General features: G+C 42.0%; 1 protein-coding gene across 3 annotated transcripts in view; it reads right to left on the reverse strand.

The window, feature by feature from the left end:
• RBM26 (RNA binding motif protein 26) overlaps nt 1–17942 on the reverse strand; it is a 99024-nt gene that overhangs the window by 69147 nt on the left and 11935 nt on the right. For all 3 annotated transcript variants that reach the window (XM_030567091.1, XM_030567100.1, XM_030567108.1), the window contains exons 2-3: nt 10665–10783; nt 335–471 (exon numbers count right to left, since the gene is read on the reverse strand). In XM_030567091.1, coding sequence (XP_030422951.1) covers nt 335–471; nt 10665–10783 — 256 coding nt within the window. The remainder of the gene's footprint in view (nt 1–334; nt 472–10664; nt 10784–17942) is intronic.

Consider the following 17942-nt stretch of genomic DNA (forward strand, 5'->3'; position numbering starts at 1 on the left):
TGCGCGCGCGCGCGTGTGTCTCCGTCCCCTTTTGACTTGCTATAATTTGTAAAAGTTAATTTTCAGGTCAACCCAAAATGAATTTTGGTTTCATTACGGAATTAACAGCAGACCAAAAAAACCAATTAACACAGCTATAGTGAGGACTGACCTAACTTTGATGTCACAATGCTACTGCTCAGGCTCCTCTGCCTACAGCACCAATTAGCACTGATAAGGGGAAGTTGTTGATAAGAAACTGATGAGGAGAAGCAGCGTAGAGTGGCGTATCCTGTAAAACTGCTACAGGTTCAGAGATAGAGACGGCACTGCAAAGTATGATTTAAATTCTTACCTCTTCCTTTTTTGTGTCTTTTTCTTGGTGTTGAAAAAATTCAACTTTTAGGCTTCCTGATGATGGCTGCTCTGGCGGAGGTAGATAGCTCTTTGTATTCACAGCATCAAAAAGTTTTTCAACAAATATCTGGGTCTCTAAATATTAAGGGAAATCAAAGATACCAAGAATTCATCAATGAATTCCTCTAATATCTGGCTATTTCAACCCTCTGCAGTCCGTTTAAATATAACGCAACTTTTCCCCTTTGCTTACATTTACAAACCACTGAATACTACTTAGAAATATTATGCTTTTATTGGCAATGAAAATAATAGATATTGAATAATCTTCCAAATATATAGCTCACCAGGAATTCTTTCATAACAGTATAAACTGCATTGTTGAAAGTTATTTAACTTAAATGAAGATAATTATGTAGCAGACTGCTTTTCTCCCCTGTATTTAATTGCTAGAGAACATATTACTCTAAAATTCTGAACAATTTAGGCAGTGCAAATGTATTTAAAGATCAGTTTTGGATATCTTCCATTCCTGGACAATTAAGGGGCAAAGAAAATAGAATCAAGATCATAAATATGGTTTTAATAGGACCATAGATACACTTTGTACTTTAAATAAGCCACTGCAAAACATTTAGAGATGGATTTTTGCATCAGGGCATTTACTCCGATTAAAGACTTTAAAAAGTGGATCTTAAATACAACTGGTTTAAGAGCAGTGGCACAGGTATAGCAAACAGAGCTATAAACAGGGGAGTCTGAATGGTAGTTCTGTTGGAGAAGGGAGGAAACAAGCTTCTGGTCTTTAGGGGCAGTGAGTGAGTTTTTTCTGGGTGTAGTGTGTCTTTTTCTGCTTTGTGTGGGTGGCTTCCTCTCCTCCTCCTCTTCATTTTATAGAAGCTGGTAGGAGGCAGTGTGCTGTGAGAGAAGCAGAGCCCTGATTAGGGGGCAAGGCTTCTATGGTTAGGGGCCTTACAAAGGCAACCAGTCAGCCAGCCAGTGGCTCATGAGCAGCAAACAGATCTGTAAACAGGGGAGTCTGAGTGGGAGTTTGGGAATGAGGTGTATGTGGTGTTCTGGTTTTGTTTTGGTCTTTGGTGGTTTTTATTTTTCCCCCATTGCAGGAATTTAGTAAGGAAGGCTATGACAGGTACAGTGGCAGCAGTGGTCGTGACTGAAGCCATGGAAGAGACAATGAATACGACTGGATGCGGAAGCTGGAGGATGTACATGATCCTAGAGCAGGTACCTGAAAAAAGCTTCGTTTGTATGAAGCGTTGCTTGATAGAGCTCATGGAAGAGAAGACTCAAGGCTTGGAGATGCAGGTGGAAAGCATGGCTGAGTTTTGAAAGAGTTTTGAGTAACGATGGAGCAAAGGCAAGAGGAAAAGTAAAGACTAGCAGATGCAAACTGGACTGAAGAACTCAGAGGGGAGACTACTGGGTGTGGAAATTGGACAGTGGAAGCATGTGGCTACAAGAACCAGGCAGAGGAAAAGGTTAGTGAAGGAGCAACAGAGCTCAGGAACAGATTTGCTGAGTTGGATAATGAAGGAGCAGCGCAGCAGGTTGCAACTGAAGGAAGGAGGGCAAGGAAAAAGAGTAGAACAGCTAGTCCTGTAAGAAGAAGGGAAGAGCCAAACGTAATGATCGAGGAGAGGGAGGGGAACATGTTTTCAGTTTTCATGTACCTCTTTCTACAATTATGAATTTCTTGCATATTTGGCCAACTACTACAGAAAAAGTCTTTGAACAGCTTTTGGAATTGTAGCAACAAGGCATCAATGGTTGAGCCTCTTTTCCGAATCTTTGCTTGAGCTGTCAACTACATTTTGTATGTTACGATTCCATAGGTCAAGGTAACAAAGGGAAAAATGTTGCTTGATGTTTGAATCCTTTGCTCTGATTGCCTGGATGTATTGAGAGGAGATACCCAGAGTTCAGAGCCGCAGGACGATACAGGATGACTTGCAGAAGATTACAAGGGAGAATAAAAGACAAGATGACTTGCAGCCACAAAGAACAGGAGGAAGGCCAGCAAATCATACCATCACTATGTCAGGGATTGGCAATCTCTGGCACATGGCCTATCAGGGAAATGTGCTGGCGGGCCAGGACGTTTTGTTTACCTGCAGCGTCCACAGGTTCGGCCAATCGCAGCTCTCACTGGTCACGGTTCGCCATTCCAGGCCAATGGGGGCTGCAAGAAGCGGCACATCCCTGAGCCCGCGCCAAACGGAGAACCATGGCCAATGGGAGCTGCGATTGGCCAAACCAGCAGACGCTGCAGGTAAACAAACTGTCCCGGCCTGCGAGCAGATTTTCCTGATGGGCCGCATGCCAAAGATTGCCAATCCCTGGTGTATGTGATTGCGGATTCCCTACTAAGAACAGACAGGCTTGTCACCAGAGCTGATCCAAAGAACAAAAAGGTACGCTGTCTACCAGGAGCTTAGATTCCGGATGTGGACCTGAGGACGAAGAGAAGCCTAACAGGAATAGGAAAGAATCCACTGATTACCCTTCATGTGAGACTATGCCAGGCTGGGGAAGACGCTTAAGGAAATGGAGGCTCACATAATCTTCAGTGGGATTCTGCCTGTCTCTAGAGGAGGAAAACGAAGGTGAGACAAGATTATGATGATCAACAGATGGCTCAGGCAGTTATGCTCTAAGGAGGGCTTTTGGATGTTTGACTACCAGGAGGCATTCATGGATAGAGGACAGTTCTCGTGGGATGGACTCCATATAAGTAGGGAGGGAAATGGACTTCTGGGATGGAGGTTGGCACAATTCATGCAAAGAGCTTTACACTAGGAACTCAGAGGAGACTGTTGGGAGAGGCTCATATAATCTCCACACCCGATTTTAACACTGAACGGGAGGAAAATCAAGTAAGAATGGATGCAGCAATGGAGAAAGGAACAGCAGTGGGTATGAGAATGGACATTAAGAGGAAGGATAGTGCTGATACCAGTCAGATAGGCAATACTAACAGTAGAAAGACTGCACCCAGTTGGGTGAGGAACATGAGAGAAGCCAAGTAGAAACAGTTAAGATGTTTGTACACCAATGAAAAGAGCCTGGTTAATAAAATGGAGGAACTAGAACTACTGCTGCAAGAAGTGAAACCATATATTACAGAGACAACAAAAATATGGTGGAATAGTAGTCATGACTGGAGTGCAGGTATTGAAGGGTATGTGATATTCAGGAATGACAGAAATAAAGGCACAAGTGCTGGAGCAGCATTGTATATTAACAATGAGGTTGACAATAAAGAAATCAGAAGTGGTGGAATGGATAACGGAGTCTGTTTTGGCCAAAATCACTTTGGGGAAGAAAGCTACTAAATGTTCCCCTGATACAGGAGCGTTACAGACCAGCAGGATCTGATTTGGATAAGGACAGAGACACCTCTAACATTCTGAATGAAATAAATACTACTGGGAATTATGTGATTATGGGACACTTTAACTCCTAGATATAGACTGGACAAGTGCTACTAATAATAGCAAGGCCCAGATTTTCCTGGATGTGATAGCTAACAGATTTCTTCCACAAACTAGTGCTGAAGCAACAAGAGGTGATGCCTTTTTAGATGTGGTGTTGGTGAGTAGAGGACAACCTTGGTTTGAGTGATCATGAGTTAATTCAGTTTAAACAATATGCAAGGATAAACAAAAACAGATCTGCAGCAAGGCTCCTTGATTTCCAAAGAGCTAACTTGAAAAAATTAAGGAAATGTTTAGGAAAGTAGACTGAAGAACTCAAGGATCTGAATGTGAAGGAGGCTTAGCATTACTGTAAGTCAAAGATGCAGAAGGTACGTGAAGCCTTCACGCCAAGCAAGAGGAAAAAATTAACAGGGAAGGGTTGCAGACCAAGCTGGATGAGCAAGCATCTCAAACAGGGGAAAGCAAAAAGCCTACAAGGACTGGAAGATGGGAGGGATCAGCAAAGAAAGCTATTTCTTGGAGGTCTGAAAATGTAGGGATAAAGTGAGAATTGCCAAAAGCCAAGCAAAGTGCGTTCTGGCAAAGGGAATTAAAACCAATTGCAAAAAGTTCTATTACCATATAACTACGAAGAAATCAAGGAAAGAAGAAGTGAGACCACTAACCACTGAGGATGGCCCAACATCTAAATCAATACTTTGCCTTAGTTTTTAATGAGGCTAATGAAGAGTTTAGGATTAGTGGCATTGCAGCTAATGGCAACAAGGATATGGAGTTAGAAATTACCACAGTTTAATGGGTCTAAATCAGGGGGCCCAGATAATCTCCGTTCTAGAATATTAAAGGAACTGGCACATGAAATTGCAAACATAATAGCGAAGATTTTAAAGAATCTGTAAACTCAGGGATCATAACTTATGACTGGAGAATTACTAGTACAGTTCCTATTTTTAAGAAAGGAAAAAAAAAAGTTATACAGAAAATTACAGGCCTGTTACTTGGACCTCAGTTGTATGCAAGGTCTTGGAACACATTTTTTAAGAGAAAGTAAGTATTTAAGGACATAGAGGTGAAAGGTAATTCGGATAAAATATAACATGGTTTTACAAAAGGTAGATCATGCCAGACCAACCTGATCTCCTTCTTTAAGAAGATAACTTATTTTTTAGACAAAAGAAATACAGTAGAGCTAATCTACCTGGATTTCAGTATGGCATCTGATACAGTTCCACATGGGAAATTATAAAATTGGAGAATATGGGGATTTCTATGAGTAGAGAGTCTGATCAAATTCACAGCCATGAAAAAACACATCATAGACCATGAAATCTGGTCTTTTGTGTGCTTTTACCCTATACTATAGAGATTTTACAGGCGAGACAGCGTTTCTCAAATTGGGGGTCCTGACCCAATAGGGAGTTGAAGGTGGTCACAAGGTTATTTTAAGAGAGTCACGCTACTGCCACTCTTACTTCTGCACTGCCATCAGAGCTTGAGGGGACAGGGAGGCTGGAGAGCAGCAGTTATTGGCCAGACGCCCAGCTCTGAAGGCACCGCCCCACCAGCAGCAGCACAGAAGTAAGGGTGACAATACCATATCATGCCACACTTACTTCTGCACTAGCGCCTTCAGAGTTGGGTGGCCAGAAAGTGGTAGCTGCTAACTGAGGGCACAGCTCTGCAGGCAGCAGTGCCATCCTTATATCTGCTGCTGCTGGTGGCAGCTCTGCCTTCAGAGCTGGGCTTCCAGCTAGCAGGTGCCACACTCCAACTGCCCTGCTCTGAAGGCAGTGCTGCCACCAGCAGCGGCTGCGCAGAAGTAAGTACTGCTGTACTGCAAATTCTCCTCCTCTTCCCCCCCCCCCCCCCACACAATCCTTTTTAGGTCAGGACCACCACAATTACACCATTATGAAATTTCAGATTTAAATAGCTGAAATAATGAAAATTTAATTTTTAAAATCCTATGACCATGAAAGCAGAAAAGAGTCCTGTGGCACCTTATAGACTAACAGACGTTTTGGAGCATGAGCTTTCGTGGGTGAATACCCACTTCATCAGATGCATGTAGTGGAAATTTCCAGGGGCAGGTGTATATATATATGCAGGCAAGCTAGAGATAATGAGGTAGTTCAATCAGGGAGGATGAGGCCCTGTTCTAGCAGTTGAGGTGTGAAAACCAAGGGAGGAGAAACTGGTTCTGTAATTGGCAAGCCATTCACCATCTTTGTTTAATCCTGAGCTGATGGTGTCAAATTTGCAGCTGAACTGAAGCTCAGTAGTTTCTCTTTGAAGTCTGGTCCTGAAGTTTTTTTGCTGCAGGATGGCCACCCTAAGGTTTGTTATAGTGTGGCCAGGGAGGTTGAAGTGCTCTCCTACAGGTTTTTGTATATTGCCATTCCTAATATCTGATTTGTGTCCGTTTATCCTTTTCCGTAGCAACTGTCCTAAGAAACTGCAACATCTACTCAGGACACTCCCTGCACTAACACCGGAACAAATCAACATACCCTTAGAGCCCCGACCAGGGTTATTCTATCTACTACCCAAGATACACAAACCCGGAAATCCTGGACGCCCCATCATCTCAGGCATTGGCACTCTCACTGAAGGACTATCTGGATATGTGGACTCTCTACTCAGACCTTATGCCACCAGCACTCCCTGCTATCTCCGTGACACCACTGATTTCCTGAGGAAACTACAATGCATTGGTGACCTTCCAGAAAACACCATCCTAGCCACTATGGATGTAGAGGCTCTCTACACAAACATCCCACACACAGATGGAATACAAGCTGTCAGGAACCGTATTCCTGATGATGCCACAGCACAACTGGCTGCTGAGCTCTGTGCCTTTATCCTCACACACAACTATTTCAAATTTAATGACAATATATATCTCCAGATCAGTGGCACCGCTATGGGCACCCGCATGGCCCCACAATATGCCAATATTTTTATGGCCGACCTGGAACAATGCTTCCTCAGCTCTCGTCCACTCACAACCCTTCTCTACCTACGCTACATTGATGACATCTTCATCATCTGGACCCAAGGGAAGGAGTCTCTGGAAAAATTCCACCACGATTTCAACAGCTTCCACCTCACCATCAACCTCAGCCTGGACCAATCTACATGGGAGGTCCACTTCCTAGACACGACGGTGCAAATAAGTGATGGTCACATTAACACCACCCTATACCGAAAACCTACCGACCGCCATGCCTACCTTCATGCCTCCAGCTTCCATCCTGGGCACATCACACGATCCACTGTCTACAGCCAAGCACTGAGGTACAACCGCATCTGCTCTAACTCCTCAGACAGAGACCAACACCTACAAAATCTCCACCAAGCATTCTCAAAACTACAATACCCGCACAAGGAAATAAGGAAACAGATCAACAGAGCCAGATGTGAACTCAGAAGCCTCCTATTGCAAGACAAACCCAAGAAAGAAACCAACAGGACTCCACTGGCCATCACATACAGTCCCCAGCTAAAACCTCTCCAACGCATCATCAGGGACCTACAACCCATCCTGGACAATGATCCCACACTTTCACAGGCCTTGGGTGGCAGGCCAGTCCTCGCCCACAGGCAACCTGCCAACCTGAAACATATTCTCACCAGTAACTGCATACCGCACCAAAGTAACTGTAGCTCAGGAACCAATCCATGCAACAAACCTCGATGCCAACTCTGCCCACATATCTACACCAGCAACACCATCACAGGACCTAACCAGATCAGCCACACCATCACCGGTTCATTCACCTGCACGTCCACCAATGTAATATATGTCATCATATGCCAGCAAGGCCCTCTGCTATGTACATCGGCCAAACTGGACAGTCGCTACGGAAAAGGATAAAGGGACATAAATCAGATATTAGGAATGGCAATATACAAAAACCTGTAGGAGAACACTTCAACCTCCCTGGCCACACTATAGCAGACCTTAAGGTGGCCATCCTGCAGCAAAAAAACTTCAGGACCAGACTTCAAAGAGAAACTGCTGAGCTTCAGTTCATCTGCAAATTTGACACCATCAGCTCAGGATTAAACAAAGACGGTGAATGGCTTGCCAATTACAGAACCAGTTTCTCCTCCCTTGGTTTTCACACCTCAACTGCTAGAACAGGGCCTCATCCTCCCTGATTCAACTACCTCATTATCTCTAGCTTGCCTGCATATATATATATACACACCTGCCCCAGGAAATTTCCATTACATGCATCTGACGAAGTGGGTATTCACCCACGAAAGCTCATGCTCCAAAACGTCTGTTAGTCTATAAGGTGCCACAGGACTCTTTGCTGCTTTTACAGATCCAGACTAACACGGCTACCCCTCTGATACTATGACTGTGAAATTAACCAAAATGGACCATGAATTTGGTAGGGTCATAACTATGAGAACTGAAAAGTGGGTAAGGAAATGGTTAAAGGGGCAACTACAAAGAGTCATACAGAAAAATGAACTGTCAGGCTGGAGGGAGGTTACTGGTGGAGTTCCTCAGAGATCAGTCTTGGGACCAATCTTATTTAACATTTTTATTACTGATCTTCGCACAAAAAGTGAGTGTGCTAATAAAATTTGTGGATGAGACAAAACTGGGAGGTATAGCCAATAAAGAGGAGGACTGGAATACCTTACAAGGAGATCTAGATGATCTTGTAAACTGGCATAATAGAAATGGGATGAAGTTTAATAATGCAAAGTGCATTTATGGACTAACAGGAATTTTTGCTATAAGCTAGGGACTTATCAGTTGGAAGTAAGACAGGAGGAGGTATATTGGTTCATCACAGGATGACTATAAACCGTCAAAGTGACAAGGCTATGAAAAAGGCTTATCCGGTCTGAGGATGCATCAGGTGAGGTATTTCCAGTAGAGACAGGGAAGTGTTAATACCGTTACACAAGGCACTGGTGAGACCTCATCTGGAATACTGTGTGCAGCTATGATCTCCCATGTTTAAGAAAGATGAATTCAAACTGAAACAGGCACAGAGAAGGACTACTAGGATGATCCAAGGAATGGAAAACCTACCTTACAAAAGGAGACTCAAAGAGCTTGGTTTGTTTAGCCCGACCAAAAAAAGGCTATGGGTAGATATGATTGCTCTCTATAAATACATCAGAGGGATAAATACCAGGGAGGGAGAGGAGTTATTTAAGTTAGATGCCAATGTGGACACAAGAACTAACTTCTATAAACTGGCCTTCAACAAGTTTAGGCTTGAAATTAGACAAGCCATCAGAGGAATGAAGTTCTGGAGCAGTGGGGGCAAAAAACTTAACTGGCTTCAAGACTCAGCTTGATAAGTTTATGGAGGGGAATGACGAGATTGTCTACAGTGGCATGTGGTCCACTGCTGACTGTCAGTAGCAAAAATCCCAAACTGCTGGAGACGGAACACCAGATGTGGAGGGCTCTGAGTTACTTCAGAGAATTCTTTCCCAGGTATGTGTCTGGCAGGTCTTGCTCACATGCTCAGATTCTAACTGACAGCTATATTTGGGGTCAGGAAGAAATTTTCCCCAAGGTCAGATTGGAAGAGACCCTGGTGTTTTTTTGCCTTTCTCTGCAGCATGGGGCATAGATCAAACTTGCAGGTTTAAACTAGTGTAAATGGTGAATTCTCTGTAACTTGGAGTATTTAAACCATGATTTGAGGACTTCAGTAACTCAGCCTGAGGTTAGGAGTTCATTTCAGAAGTGAGTGAGGTTCTGTGGCCTGCAATGTGCAGGTCGTCAGACTAGGTGATCATAACATTGAAGTTTATGAGTCAACATGGTGAAATTATTACCAAAAGTTACCAAGTCCATCTCCATGTAAGATGGCCCATGGTACACACCTTTTGGAATGGGGTTTTAAAGATGACTTGTCAACTAACATAGCTAGCCTTGTATTCCTGCTAATTTTTTTCCCAAATCAGAAGTATTTTCATAAGAGTGGGAGTCAGCTGTGTGCTTACGCTGCCAAACACACAATGCAAATATGATCCCCAAAATGATGTAATCTTAGTGATCAAACAGCCTACTTGGAAGCAATAATAGAAGGCTTATTGTTAATTGTACAGTAAGTACAATATGCCCTCATATTGTATACTGAAGAGGAAGACGTAGTCCCTGCCCCAAAGATTTTACCTTCTAACTTATACAGCATACTGACAAAAGAATGAGTAAACAGAAGTCTGGTTTAAGGAGAGACTTTAACGGAGGCTAAAAGGTTGGCACATAAGCAGTACAAAGGATGAAAACTTGGACAAATTAAAAAAACTGAAATGAGTGGATAAGACTGTCTCAGAGTTGCCCTCTGTAGTCATGTCCTGAGAAAGAACAGAATGAAGGTTATTGGCGTGTCTTATAACGGCCCTGCCATAATCAAAAAAAGTTTGTGTTCCTTTTAAATTTAAACTTAATGACTTTCTTGTATTTCCAAACTGTTTTAATTAGTACAACCTTACCTCAATGTACCCTATAATTAGTGATGTATGCTCTCAATCTTATCTCAAGTTTAATTTTTGGGGGAAGGTAAAGGGACATATATTTCACACTCCCAAATATGTACTCAGTTCCAGTATATCTATTATAATAAAAAACTTCAGTGTCCTTATTTACATAGTTGGTGGAAATTTAAGCTGTACCCAGGATATATATTATCCTGATATCGTACAATACCGCTGTTTTTTGTTAAATTTCATAAATTATTTTCTTCACGCAACTGAATTAAGTGCACTTAACGAAGGCTCATAAAAAAGATAAATAGCAGTTAATCCTAAATTAAGCTGAGTACACAAACATTAATAAGCAAAGCAAATCATTGAAGTTTTATAGTCACAGCAAAGACTTCTTACCCTTTTGAAGAAATACATCCAGCTGATCAACACATAATGCTTTCAGCTCTTTCTCACTTTTATCCTTCTTTACCAAGGCAAGAACGTATTTAGCTAGGGCTGATGGATCTGCATCACATCTGTAAATAATTGATAAAAATACAAAATTCAGTAATGAAAAACTCAAGACTGCCTGAATCTGGCACAATACACACGTCTAGGGCTCAATTCTCCTGCTATTAAAGTCAATTAAACATCCAATCAATTTCAATAGGAAATGATAAGATTGGGCCACAAAAAAACCCCAAAGTTATGTTAAAATATCTAACCTTTTGGATATTAGCAATTCAGCTTCATCTACCTATGTTACACAAGAAGATAATGTCATTTAACCTCCTTCACAGAAAAATGAAGTGAATGTATATGACATCTCTGCCACGCTTGTACTGATGCACAGTAGATAACACATTAACCACCATGTTGTAGTTCATCTCAAAACATAAGATTACAGCAGGGGATAATAATTTACACCTGGTTAGTGTAAACTTTTCTGAAGTATGCTGATATGAACAATAGCTGCTATTTCTACCTGCTCTACAAAACACAGACTGCCCCTCAGCATTGACCACAAACATTATTTTCGACCTGTTGCCATCTAGATATCAGTGTTGAAGTGTTACTAAAGTGAAAAACTTATGCATAATTAGGAAGGCAACATGAATTGTAATGACAAGTAAAGGTTAATTTTGGGGGGTGAAACATGGATGCTATTGAAGTTATAGGAAATTTTGCCATTGACGTCAATAGTGACAGGATTTCACTCTTGATATCTAGTATCCTCTTCTTAATCCCTATACCAGAGAGAACACCTCCTACCCAACTGAGACCTTGCGTCAGTTAAGTAGTGGCACTGTGAAAAAAGTTCTATTTACTCCTCTTCAAATGTAAGGTAGACAGAAATGTTATCTTGAGTAGCACGTGTAAAGCAGGAGAGATTCTCTGTATTCTAACATCCTTGAGTTCCATCACATTGCCTAAGGAGGATTGTTTCCTAGAGCAGAGATTCTCAAACTGTAGACCACAAAGCTTTTGGTAGTAATGTGCAGAGTTACTCAGTTAACATTGTATCAGATCTTTGTTTCCAGCTGCTAAATGGCCTTAAAAGAAACTAAAAACACAATAAACTTCCCTACTTTTTCATGTAGGAATTCCTGGAGTTGCCACACGGAAAATCAAATAGTGAATGGGAAGAGAGATGATCTGCATAATCACAAATGGGTAGAATGGGGCACCACAAGATGGTATTAAAATTATCTACATTATAAATAAATTTGAGAACCCCTACCCTATATTTACTAGCACTTTAACTAGTCTTATTTTGTCATGTATTTGGTAACAGATTGAGTTGGCTAAAAATCTGTTTTCAAAACCCCTGGAAACAGCGTTCATACACCATTACTACATAAAGGCAAGTGCACCAACACACGGGAGAAATGAGGTGTTGAAGTTTGTTCAAGTGTGTTCAAGTTTCAATGAAAGCTCAAAATGCCGGGAGGTGGGGGGAGGGGAGGAGATTTCAAGGAAAAGCATTGAAGCACTGAAGCAAAAATAATCAAAAACATTAATGCAAAGGTTACAAAGGATAAAAGCTCAGGCCTTCAAGCAAAGCACTCAAAGGCCAGGTCTATACTAAATATGTTAGATTGACACAGCTACGTTGAAAGATTCACACCCCGAGCAATGTTGGTAAGCCGACCTAAACTCCAGTGTAGATCAGCAGTTGCAACGATCCCTCAGTTTGAGGATGATCTCTACCACAGATTTACATATAGGTCCTGAGACGACTCAGGAGTCCAATCCTGGAAAAAACAGATCCGCCCACCATAGGTACAGACATTTCCTGGTTGGCCAAGCTGCCTGCTGGGAGAAAGTTGTTTCTTTTTTCTTCCTTCTCTCTTTTCAGCTTCGAGGGCAGGACACTTCTCCTCAAAGCGGGCCATTGCCTGATGGGAGGATGTGGTGCCAGTGTGGTTGGTTGCTGGCTTGCTCCTCCCAGCTTGTGATATCTGATCACAATGTCCAGCCCAGACAAGTCTCTACATCAGGTGGATTTTATATACATATTTTAAAGACTTGGGGGGGGGGGTAATCTGTTTCCAAGAAAGAGGTTAGAGAAAAATAAATTGTATTACAAATGTATTTCAACTGTTTCTTTGAGATGCTCTAGCGCCCCCATGTTTTAGAGCAAGGATTTGAAATTTGGCAAGAGGGATGACCTGTGGAAGAAGAGATGTCAATATGGTTCCACATGATGAAATCTGTGTTCTGTTTTTTAATTTAAAAAGAAAACAAGGAAATAAATAAAGCTTAAGCTAAAATGATGTTATAGTTGCATGATCAAGCACTCAAAAATTGGGAAATGCAAAAATTAAAGATGCTCCTGCAAATTTAATTCAGTACTCTCAATGCATATGCATAACGATGCAGTCTTTATTTACATCACATACTATTTGTCCTACAGAACTCGTCTTCATTCAATGGATAGACAGTGATTAAGAAGAGATACTCTTGTGTTAAACATCTGGCTTGGCATTTGGGAGAGTTTAATCGTTTTCCAGGCCTGTCCATAGACTTTCTATATGATGTTGGGTAAGGCTATCATAATGCATATGTACAATGGGGCTGAATTAAGACTAAGATATGTAGATTCTTACACCACACATCACTGTAGGATATGAGCATTGTCTAGTATTATATTAAGTGAGTTGACCAACATCTGTGATTTATTGTTTGCTCTCTCATCCTTTCACCAAGGGGAAACACGTATACAGTAAAGCAGTGGTTTTTAACCTCTTTTCATTTGCGGACACCTAAAAAGTTTCTAACAGCGGTGCAAACACCTCTGGAAATCAGACACAGTCTGCAAACCCTGATGGGTCCACAGACCACAGACTGAAAACCACTCTTCTATGGTAATGACCAACTTTCACAGACTCCTTAGTCATCATCTACAGACTCCCAGGGGTCTGCAGACCACAGGTTGAAAACCACTGCAGTGGAGCACTTTATTTTGTTGCTGTTGGATTTTTGGGTTTGTTTGTTTTTTTGTTTACATATGAGAAAAAACATTTCTCTTAACTCATATTTTAGAAGGCAAGATCAAAAAAAATGTGCCTTGCACTTGCAGTGGATAATGGAGAGATTTGTAGTGGTCCTTAGTTACTGGGGGAGTTTGTTTCACTGTTTCACGCTTGCCCACAAGAAAATTCTTTCTCCCACACAGAATAAGCTTACCCTCATTGTGCCAGAAGAGGAAGATGTCAACTCCAGTCTTCATCCTGACGCAACAGGCAAATTTTAGATATGCTGGGCCTGGGGCACTGAGTGCCTTCAAAATAAGGGCCAAGTCCTTGAACTTGACTCAATATTATATAGAAAGACAGTGTAGGGAGCGGAGGACAGGTCTGATGTGTTCACAGTAACCTGTGTTGCTCAAAAGACATGCTTCAGTGTTCTATGCTAGTTGGAGCTTCCTGAGGGCTGAAGGCTTCATGCCTAGGTACACTGTATTGCTGTAGTCCAGCCCTCAGGCAACAAAGGAATGAAAAACTGAGACCAGGTCATGGTCTCCCAGGTCGGGACAGTCTCCTGGCCAGCCAAAGATGGCAGAAAGTATTACTGAAGGATATTAATACTTAAGAATGTGTGTCAGCGAGAAATCAGATCATTCCCAAACTACAAACTGAATTGACTAATTGTGGCTATGTACCTTCAGCCAAAGGAAACTGCATAGTAGCTGCAAATTTCAACCCTGTGCACCAGCCTCACTTCTATCTTGCTTCAATTCAGCTTCAACCAGCTCTTCTTCATTCATAAGCAGATCTGATCCAAGCATTGGGCCAGCTTGGTTGTAGTGGCATGGTGCACCCCCTGACAAGCCCCCCTCCCACTGCACCACCCTGATTAGCAACCCACACCCAGATCCCCACCTTACTGAGGCCCAAACAGCTGCACCTGGATCCCAACCCTAGTGAGCTCCGCCCCCCCCCCGCCAGCTGGACCCCCCACTAAACTCCCCACATCCAGACCCCCCTGCTGAGCTCTATCCCCACCCACACTCAGACCCCCCCGCTGAGCTCTAACAACCTTCACGTGGACCCCCCCCCAGAGTTCCATTACCGTTGCACCCAGAACCTCCCCAACAAGCCCCTGTGCATCTAGATCCCCCCGTGCCCAAATCTCCCACTGAACTGCCTATATCCAGACTGCCCCACACAGAACCCTCTCAACCGACATCTGGATTCTCCCCACATTTGGATCCTGCTTTGCTGCGCCTGCTTGCGCAAACCTGGCATGGAGAGGCAGAGCTCTCAGGAGTAACGGTGAGAAATAAGTAGAGCTGTATCTCATTTGCACATTGCTGATACTTGAGTCCACATCACCTGACCAATTCACCTAGTGGCTGCATCCATATGTTGAACAGTGCCAAAGGGAGAACTGATCTTTGTGGGCCTACACAAATGAGTAGTCTAGTGGTGGAGATGTGGTTTCCCTAAGCAATCTTAATTCTAGTATTTCCTACCTTTGGAGTGCTTGACTTTGCAAGATTAATATTTTAATGCTCCTTAATGCAATTTTAATTATAATGTCACTTCACATATAAGCAAGATTCTTGTCCTTCCCTCTTCAAAAGGTGTATAGCAGTTACTCCTAAGAGAAATAACTGTCTAGCAATTATATGGAACACACCACAATATATTTTTTTAAAAACAGTACCTATCCTCACTAGTCTTAATAAAGTTACAACAATTTTTACATAGAATTAGAGAAGACGAAATAGCTTTAATGTTTATATTTTTAGTTTTACAAGACAGACATTTTTCCAAAAATGGCATATAAAGTGAGTGACTTAGCAATTAAAATTTGAAGAGCAACTAGCAAAAGACACAAAAAACAACAGCACAGAAAGCCTGCCAAACAATCAGTGGGGCCACTGAACAACAGAGTTGCTAAAGGACCTATCATAGCATTCCTTCTCAGATCCGAACCTTAGAGTTCAGAAAATGAGATACTAGCACCTGAATCCTCTAAGCTTAATTACCAGCTTAGATCTGATAGCACTGCCACCACCCAAAAATATAGTGTTTTGGGCCACTCTGACCTCCCCAACCTTCCCTGGGGACCCCAAGAACCCAGATCCCTTGGGTTCTTAAAACAAGGAGAAATAAACCATTCCCCCCACCTTTCCCCCTCTCAGAATTTCCCTCCCTGGGCTATCCTGAGAGATACTGATCTAACCTCTAAATTACCATACAGAAAAGCATCTCCCTTCCCTTCCACAAAGAGGCAAACAGATTCAAGCAAAACAAAGAGAGATTCTCTCTCTCCCCCTCCCGTCTCCCCCGCACCCGTCCTAGTGAGTTATCCCAATCCCCTGGAATAACACAAGGGAAACAAGGAAGAAAAAATCAATCAGGTAAATCTTACAGGGTCCTATAGCTTACAAACACCAGAAAGAGACTTTCCCACCAGTACCAATACAAATCAGAATATTCCCAGCAACTACACATATAAAAGTTAACCAGCCAGATCCACAATTGCAAATAGAGTAAAAACAATCAAAAAGCCTAAACTGCCTGTTTTTACTTACTATATGAAAAGAAACTTAGAGAGCCTGTAGTAATGTCTGGTTTCTCTCAGATCCTCTGAGAGAAGAACACACAACACACGAAGAACACACACAAAAGTTTCCCTCTGCCCAAATTTAAAAGTATCTTGTCTTCTGATTGGTCTTCTGGTCAGGTGACCAGTTCCCTGCTTGTAACCCTTTACAGGTATAAGAGACATTAACCCTTAACAATCTGCATATGACAGGACCACCCAAGGAACACAAGAACACTGTGGAGACGTTAATTAATTCTTTGGATCCTCACATCCACTGTAGAGGATGTGAGGGAGATTCCCAGACCCGAGCCATTCTTTTTAGGAGATAGAGCTGAGGAACTGTCCCAGACTGAGGTGTCAATAGAGGTGGTTTTGGAACAAACTGATAAATTAATCAGTAATAAGTCATCCAGACCAGATGTTATTCACCTAAAAGTTCTGAAGGAACTCAAATATGAAATTGCAAAACTACTGACAGTGGTATGTAACCTGTTCTTTAAAACAGCCTCTGTACCAGATGACTGGTGGATACTCAATGTAACATTGATTTTTTTAAAAAGGCTCCAGAGGCGATCCTGGTAAGTACAGGCTGGTATGCCTAACTTCTGCACCAGGCAACAGGTTGAAACAATAGTAAAGAGGAGGATTATCAAAGTAGGTTGTGAAAGAATCAGCACAGCTTTTGTAAAAGGAAATCATGCCTCACTAATCTATTATAATCCTCTGAAGGTGTCAACAAGCATATGGACAAGCGTGACCCAGTCAACATAGGGTACTTGGGCTTCCAGAAAACCTTAGACAATCATGGTGTGAAGAAAGTGATTAGGAACGTGCTATTTACCTCTTCACAAAACACACAAAAAACGGGTCTCCAATGAAATTAATAGGCAACAGGTTTAAAACAAACATAAGGAAGTACTTCTTCACACAACACACAGTCAGCCTATGGAACTAATCGCCAGGGAATGCTCTGAAGGCCAAAAATATAACTGGGTTTGAAAAAGAGTTAGATAAGTTCATAGAAGATAGGTCCATCAATGGCTATTAGTCAAGATGGTCAGGGACGCAACCCCATAGTCTGGATGTCCCTTCTTGAATGCCAGAAGATGGGACTGGATGCAAGAGGTGGCTCACTCAATAATTGCCATTCTGTTCATTCCCTCTGAACCATCTGGTACCGGACACTGCTGGAAGATAGGATATTAGGCTACCGGTCTGACCCAGTATGGCAATTCTTACATACTTTTTTTAAAAATACAAGAACATGTTTTAGGATGCAAAACAACCTATGAGAAATAGTATATGATCACATAATTAGAATGTACAGAATGTAATGCACTGTACATACATGAGGAGCGTTATGACTACAGTCCCAATTAACTGTTATATTGCTGACTTCAGTGTTTCACTATGCAACTAACTTTTTTATTAGTTTTGTTTATTAAATTTTCTTGGTTTTATTTAAATAAATAAAATACACATGCACCAAAAGAAGAAGCTTAAAGGGGAATACAGCAAAACTAGAAACTCAGTGTTTTTTAAGTACATCAGAAGCAGGAAGCCTGCTAAACAACCAGCGGGGTCCCAGGACAATCGAGATACAAAAGGAGCACTTAAAGACGATAAAGTCATTGC

The sequence above is a fragment of the Gopherus evgoodei genome, chromosome 1 (assembly GCF_007399415.2).
Source record: "Gopherus evgoodei ecotype Sinaloan lineage chromosome 1, rGopEvg1_v1.p, whole genome shotgun sequence".
Classification (NCBI taxonomy): domain Eukaryota; kingdom Metazoa; phylum Chordata; order Testudines; family Testudinidae; genus Gopherus; species Gopherus evgoodei.